The 7,846-nt window shown below is 55.6% G+C and overlaps 1 protein-coding gene across 1 annotated transcript; it reads left to right on the top strand.

Moving 5' to 3' along the window:
- The first annotated feature begins 1,933 nt into the window (after positions 1-1,933).
- LOC109304141 (neurophysin 1-like) lies at positions 1,934-7,394 on the top strand. Its single transcript, XM_019526639.1, has 3 exons — positions 1,934-2,522; positions 5,433-5,637; positions 6,356-7,394. Exons 1-3 carry the CDS (start codon positions 2,274-2,276, stop codon positions 6,403-6,405), a joined length of 504 nt encoding a protein of 167 aa, XP_019382184.1. The 5' UTR covers positions 1,934-2,273; the 3' UTR covers positions 6,406-7,394.
- The last annotated feature ends 452 nt before the right edge of the window (positions 7,395-7,846 follow it).

Genomic DNA, 7,846 nt, shown 5'->3' on the forward strand with positions numbered 1-7,846 from the left:
CAGTTTACAGTGCCCCCAGGGAACCTCCCAACATTGCCACCTCCAACCCTCACCCGCCGCTACAAGGCACATAACCCGAAGCACCGAAAACACCTTGTCATGTGGCACAGGGAAAAGCAGATGGTCATGGCCAATGCCCTGCCCCTGGCATGATGGAGAAGCAGCTGCTCAGAGGATCCTAGGAAAAGTGTCCCCCACTGCAGAAACCACCTACAAATCATGCCAGTCTGACCAAATCCCTCCTGACCCCAAATGTGGTTGGTGATGGGTCTGACTCCGAGAGGAAAAGCAAGACCCTGCAACCAGGATCTCCTGCAGGAGCGTGTTTTGCGAGCACTACGCCAGTCCCGAGGCCGCAGATCCTGTGAGGTACGGTGGTGGCAGGAGAGGCAAAGCAGCCGCCTGTGCCCCCCATTAGGACACTGCTGCTCCCCCCAGATCCACCCTGCAGTGTCAGTCGAGCCCCATGGGCGCACACATTTCTACCAGCACAAAGCCGACCAAATGCTGATATTGCCCCAAAACCCAGCGCTGCCCAGAGCTCACACCCAGGGGCCTAAGCAGGACTCGCCACACAGGCCTCTCCCATCAAGCATACTCAGATGACTGCATACGTGAGATGGACAAGTGCAAGGACTTGAATTCTTCTGTCCCAAGGACGGGCCCCAGCCCCAAGGTGGGTGTCTCCCCTCGGTAGCATAAACTATGCATTGGTGGCTGGTGCACAAAGAGGCAGCCCTGTGATAAGAGGTCAAGTCCCTGCTCTGGTTTAGACAGAAAAAGGACTTGAACCCAAGTCTTTTGCAGGGGGATGCGGGTTCCTGGGTCTGTCGTGGCTGGGCAGAGCTCAAGCCTTGCCTCTCTGGCCAGGCAGGCACCAGCTCCCTGAGCAGCTCAGCCAAAATCCCACTCCTTTGCCCTCCATTTTGCCCCAGCTTGCTGAAGGTGCCCCCTATTCCCTCGGCTGCCTGCGGGCTGGGCACCTACCTCTGCTGAGGCACTAATTAGGCTACAGGGGTCTTGGGAAGGAGGCCACATCTTACCAAGGTCCTGCAGAAAGCAAGGACCTGAACTCAGGCCTTGCACCTCCGGCCCCCTCCTCCTCTGCATCTTTCACCTGAAGGGCCACAGAGCTGGACACAGAGTGGCTCCACATGCTCTTCCCAGGAAAGACCCACGCTCCCCACCCTAGGTTTCACAACCCTTGAATGCCCTGCCTGGTCCATCTCCTCTGATCTCAGTGCAAGCCCTCTCTCCCTCGGGACATGACCTCTACACTCCCTTCTGCAGGGTCTGATGTGAGCCCCCAGTGGCAGCGCCCCGGACCACAAATAACTAATATCACAGACCCTTATGGAGGCACCTGCGTGCTCCTCTCGGTTGCTGATCTTCTGAGCATGGCCACAGTGACTCCCTTGGATGGCTACAGGCTGCAGATGGGCATGTAAGGAGGCCCCATCACAGGAACTCAGCGTCACTCCAAGGACCTCAGCCCACTGGCAAGGTGCAACCACGGGGCTGCAGGATCACGCAGACGCCTTGAACGTGGCACTGTCCCTGGCCGCCTCAGGTCCTGGCAGCTCTAAATCCAAGCAGAGCTGGAGGACAAGGGCAGGAGATGGGCAAGAGACCTGCAGAAGGGGCTGGGTGGCTTGGTGCCAGGTAATCTTCCTCCAGAACACGCTGACCCACGAGGGTCAGGGGTGCCAGGCAAGCACTGATCACACTTTCGTCATGAACCTGGGAGCTTCTGCATCACCTGAACACCTCCACTTACCCCCAGCTCCTAAGTCCACTGGGCCACGTGCCCCAGCATCAGGCTTTTAACAGAGGACAACATAGGAAAGCCAGGCCCAGTGCAAAGCATGGGCCACAAGCCGGGGCCTCCTGGTCTATCAGAGCTCCTCTATGAGGTGCTCTGGGTCAAGTCATCTAATGCGTCAGGCCATCGCCATGCTCCTCCACCCACAGCTGCCGTTCTCTACCCCGGATGTAGTGAACAGCTGCCTCTTGATCGAGCAGTGAGGCCCCTCGGTTGAAAGGCTTTCTGGGGACTTGAGACAGTAGATGATCTTCTGCGGAGAACAGCAGGGAAACCATCACCCCTGAGAACTCAACCTGCCGCTTGGGCGCAGGTGATGCATCTCTCCCCGCGTTGGGAGCAAGTGCCAAGGAGAAGATGACTCAACCCCGGCTGACCTCACATCCTCGACCCCGGCTGATTAGCAGGGGCAGGTGGTGTGGCCAGCAATGCCTTGTCTTCCTTAAGGGAAATGAATGACGAGGGAGGTGGCGTGGCTCGGCACCGGCAGCCAGGCCCATATATACCAGCAACTCTCGAGCAGCGAGGACGACAATCCCTGGGTCGCCGCCTGAGCAAAGCAGAACCTGCCGCCGCTCCCATGGCCCACAGCGCTCTGGCCGTCTGCGCGCTTTGCCTCCTGGCCCTCTCATCGGCTTGCTACATCCAGAACTGCCCCATCGGAGGGAAGCGGTCCGTCCTGGACATGGACATCAGAAAGGTGAGGGTGGCGGGCTCGCCTCCAGGCTGGGCCGCGGTAGCATCACCCAAGGTGGTGGCAGCCATGAGGGCATAGGCAAGAGGCACAGCGGGGAGGGAGTAGCATTTATGAGACCAGTTTCACAGACAAGGGAGATCTTTACGCACCAGAGCTTGACAACCCCCGTGGTAAAGCTGGCTCTTAAAGGGTATTCCTTTTACCCCACAATTTGGGCTCCTTCTGTCTTGAGGTGCAACACAAGATGGTCAATGGGGAGCCCGCAGAAGCAGGACGGGCTGCTCCTACACCACACCAGCAAGATCCTGTGCATGGCATGAAAGCAGGGGTTTCAAGCCATTGCAGCCCAGGCAGCTTTAGTCTACAACGGTGATGACCAGCAGCCCATGCCCACTGCGTGTGAAGTAGCTGTCTGACCTCGAGGCACTTCCAGGCCTTCGAGGCTGGGCAATACCAGCAGCCTAGACCCTGGGGCTCACTGATACTGCCTGCTCTGCTGTGGTGTGGCGGCTTTTGTAAAGCTTCTGCCAGAAGTATTGCATTTGCCTACAATTTACCTGCCTCTCACCCTGCCTGTGTTAAGCCAGCAAAGGAACCAGAGACTCCAGTGCATATCTGCTGGAAAAAGCTTCCTGTAGCTGTCAGGGTCCCCATTCAGCTGGAAAAAGCATCACACCATCAGGGAAGGCACAACCAGAGCAGCTAAGGCAGACAGAGGGTGGATGCACCGTGGAGCAGGTGCTGAGGCCCCTGGTCTGCTAAACAAGGATCAGAGCATTTGCTGAGCCTGCCTGGTCCATTCAGGGCAGGGCAGGGCAGGGCTCAGCGTCTTGAACTGCAGGGCTGCATTTTACTGTAATCCCAGTCATGATGAGCAGTGCTGTACCCATGGCCAGCAGAAATCTGAAGCGACAGGGAACAGGAGATGCTATGACATCTTATATGGCTTGCAAGGCTGGAAAAAAAAACCCAGGGTTATTTAGTCTGGAGAACAGAAGACTGAGGGGGGATTTGATACCAGTTTTCAAATACCTGAAGGGCAGTTATAAAGACCATGGAGATAAGTTTTTCTCTGGACAGGACAGGACTAGGAGCAATGGCCTCAAGTTGCAGCCGAGCAAATCTAGGCTGGAGATGAGGAGGATGAGGGCAGTCAAGCCTTGAACAGGTTGCCCAGAGAGGTTGTGGCATCTCCATCCTTGGAAAGATTTAAAATCAGATTAGACAAACTCAGCCGGGACAGCCTAGTCAGGGGTGAACCTGCCTTGAGCATGGGGCTGGATGAGATGACCTCGTGAGGTCCCTACTTTCCTATGATCCTATGGCCTATTGTGGCATAGGCAGCACCACTGAGGATGGGATGCCTGGCACTCGCCAGAGTAAAGCACAGCTCTCCAGTCCTTACCACACTGTAAAGCTCTAACCAGCTCTCCGTGGGGTGCCTTCTGCTGGCTGTTTTTCAGTTTCCATTGGGAGAGGCCACTCTTCCCACAGAAAAATGAAGCACTGGTTTGCCCACGTTAAAACTCCCTGCAACGGTGCCAGCTAGAAGCTCGTACCCCTTCCTGCTTTAGATGAGGGAGGGCTTGAAATTCGACAGCAGACAACTTGTCAGGGTCCCTTATGAAAACCATCCAAATGTGGCCATGCTTTAAACCTCTGGGGAGAGGCAGGGTGGGGAAGGGATCCGAGTTTGCATATGTTCATTTGAGGCCTGCTAGACCCTAGTAGCTAAGTTCTCAGGAGAAAGCATACTGCAGTCTGGAGCTAGGGTTTTCCCCAGTTGCCACTGCCAGGAGCTTCTAGGCTCGTGCTGCAATGAGAAGTTTACCCCTTGGGCGCTGATGCCATCCAGCACTGACACCTGCAAAACACAGCCAGGGAGCAAAAGTGGCCAGCTGGGATGCTCCAGGGGTGCAGCACCAGCAGACATGGGGCCCAGTATGGTCCCCAGACAGCCACAAAGCCTGGGCCAGACTAGCTCGGTAAAACTGACTATCTGCCAGCCAAGGGTCACACCTCAGGCAGGTGGGAGGTCTCACAGGAGGGCTGGGCTGGGCCCACTGAATGATTTTGCATCCAGTTTGCAGACAACACAAAGCTGGAGGATGGCATCACTGAAGCACTCTGGAGAACAGCATACCCCTTCTCCTGGTTGCCCTCTTGCCTACCCACGTAAAGCCCAGATCTAATCCGCATGCATGGGGAAGGCAGCAGGGAGCATTACCCTCGCGGTGACGTGCAGTCCTGCAGCTTTCAGCAGAACCTGAACTAGGGATTGGCTGCAGGACTCGCTGCTCCTGGTGTCGAGCTTCAGGTTGAACCCGCAGCTGTCTGGATTCGTTCCTTGAGTTGGACGCACACTTGAGGTCCTGATAGAACAGGAGCCAGGACAGCAACTTGAGCAATTAAACTTTGTGCTTAAGAAATGCAGAACAGCAGGCTGGGCAGTGCAGCACACACTGCCCAGGGGTCAGAGCCGCTGGCATGACGGAGGTCCAGCCAGGTGACTTCTGACCGTTCAGAAGGGTCTCAGCTGCTACAGGAACCCCAGCAATCCCACTCCACTTCCAAACAGCTCCTTCCCTCCAAATGATTACCTACCCCGCAATGCCCCAACTGTGTTTGGCTCCCTTCTTCCTAAAGGCATAAGTCCAAGGGGGTTCACTCCCTGGAGGTGTCACCTATGAGGTGCTCTGGGTCCAGTCATTTAATGAGTCAGGCTCTGCCACCCCACAGCCACCTTCCCAATCCTTCCAGGCAGCCGAGTTCATGGCTTTCCCGCCTCCAGACTCGTTCCATAGTGCACTAGCTTCAGCAACAGCTTTTCCACAACCTCCAATCAGACCCCCAGCATAAGGAGCCGCAGCCTTCCCCCAGCTAACTGGCCCCTGGGTCTCTCTCTCTGAACAGTGCCTGCCTTGTGGACCGAGGAACAAAGGCCACTGCTTTGGCCCCAGCATCTGCTGCGGCCAAGAACTGGGCTGCTACTTTGGGACCTCAGAGACCTTGAGATGCCAGGAGGAGAACTACCTGCCCACACCCTGCGAGTCTGGCCGCAAGCCGTGCGGCAACACCGGCGGGACCTGTGCAGCTGAGGGGATCTGCTGCAGCTACGGTGAGAGCTCCCCAGCTCCGCTACAACTGGAGCTTCCCGTTACTGCTTTGTGCCTCCCCACCCCACCCTTTACCCAGCATCACCCACTTTAAGGCTCCCCCATAATCTTAGCTCGAGGAGCAACAGCCTCCGAGCTCAATACAGGACTGAGACTCCAGAAACAAGCATCCAGCTACAATCCCTTTAGGCCAGTTGCTTAACTGCATGGTGCCTCAGTTTCCCCATCAAGAATTAGACCCCGCCCCACTTACAGAGAAGGCTAAAACTGATGACCAGGTTGCTTGGAGATGCACAGGTTGGAGGGAAGGGGCTGTCTAGCAGAGCAGCATGGTTATCTCACTGCCAGCACAGGTCCACACAGCAGACTGCAGAGGAGACAGATCAGAGCTGGCTTGTCCAGAGCTAGAAGGTCAGTGTTAGCAAGTCCAAGACTTAAGCCAGGTCCACAGCAGAAAGTGGCTACAAACAGGAGTGGTGGCTGGTCAGCTCCAGGCTTTGCAGCTCACCAGTTCCACCCAGCACAGCATTTTACTGAACCCCCGCTGGAAAGGTGCCACATCCACCTAAGCTCAGGCCTCAGCTAGGTGAAGCCACAAATCACCATTGCCTTGGATAGGGTATTATCCAGATCCGTTGTGCACAACCATGGGGGGGTGGGTACGGGGCACAGGCACAGCTCAAGCTCTGCTTGCCTTCACCTGCCCGTGTTCCCCTGCAGAGGGATGCATGATGGACTCATCTTGCGACCAAGCCTCCATGTTCTCCTAGACGACATCAGGTGCCAGACCCACCCCTGCGCAAGACCAAGACAGCACTTCCCACGGCAGCTGGGACACCTCCAAATACAAATAAACCTGTACTGAAGGGTCCTCTGGCTCACTCGTTCTTTCCCAGCTTTGCAACACACTCAGCTTTGCTTTGCTCTGCAGCCTCCCCAGCTGAGACCAGTGCCTCTGGTCTGGGGAGACTGCTTTGAAGAACAGCACCGATGAGAAGGACTGACACAGCATCCACTAGTGGAGGACCAGCCTGGGGTTTATCCAGAAGCTGAAGGCAGGGCTGGCACAAGTCATGGACCTGAAATGGCACCCTATGAACTGGGAGGATGTGGGGCCCTGCAGGAGGTAAGAGCAAGGCGCTGGCAGCCAATGCTCTTCCCATTAGTTCCCAGGTGCCAAGCATAGGATGGAAGGAGGAAAAAAAGGCAGCTCCGAGCAGAGAAAGGGATGAGTGAGGGACATGAGGTCACTGCTCTGAACCTGAGCACCTATTGGCAGCATCCATGTCTAAAGGCAAAGGCCTCAATGTCAGTAGAGGCTGCAAAGGGGTGGGAAAGGGACAGCTGAGGTGACCACGTAAGACCCCTAATTTGGGGATCCACCCACAGCCCCCAGTCACTCACACTGCTCCAAACCGTGGGTCACGCTGGGATCTGGCTAGCTCCTTTCACAGGCAATTCTGACATGTGAGGGAAGAGTTCTGCTCCAGGTCAGAACAAACCCACCTGGACCCAGACTCCCACCCACAAGAACTTCACTGAGTTTGACTGTGATGGCATCAAGAAGCTTTAGCTTGGTCTTGGCTGGTCCTAGTCAAAATTAATCTGAATATGACAATACGCAAATCAAATCCAAGTGGATCAGTCACTGTCACAATTAAATGTTTCCATTTCTTTCCTGCTCAAAAGTTCATAGGTCCTGTGTCTTCCCATGAACTGTTTCAGGGCAGAGGGCAGCAAGACCTCACTACAGCCAAATGCCAACTAGGATATGAGAAAAGCAGGTTAAAACGATACACCTCAGCAAGAATTAGCAGAGCACTTCAGAGGCAGCATCCCTGACTACTAAGCTCAGCCTGTTAACACACAACCTGAGGGATGTAGGAAGGATCTAGCGCCAGGTACAAGGGAGGGGTTGATTCCATGCTGCAGTGCAGGTTGGGGACAGAGTGCCCACTAGTCACACCAGAAAGGGCTAGGATAAAGTCATCAGATTAAAGGACTACTGATAGGCAGGAAATGCACAACTGACCAGTAAATCCTCCAAACCCTGGGTCTGGGGAGCAACAGTTCTGTCAGGTGCTACAGGAGTAGGACTCTAAACCCCAAGTGAGATATAGCAGAAGCTTTAAACCAGGGGTAGGTGACCCCCAGCATGGGTGCCAGAGCACACGTGCCTCACGGCAGATGGCAGGGAAGGGGCTGGGGCTG

The sequence above is a fragment of the Gavialis gangeticus genome, unplaced genomic scaffold (genome assembly GCF_001723915.1).
Source record: "Gavialis gangeticus isolate Ggan-Ray unplaced genomic scaffold, GavGan_comp1, whole genome shotgun sequence".
NCBI classification, from domain to species: domain Eukaryota; kingdom Metazoa; phylum Chordata; order Crocodylia; family Gavialidae; genus Gavialis; species Gavialis gangeticus.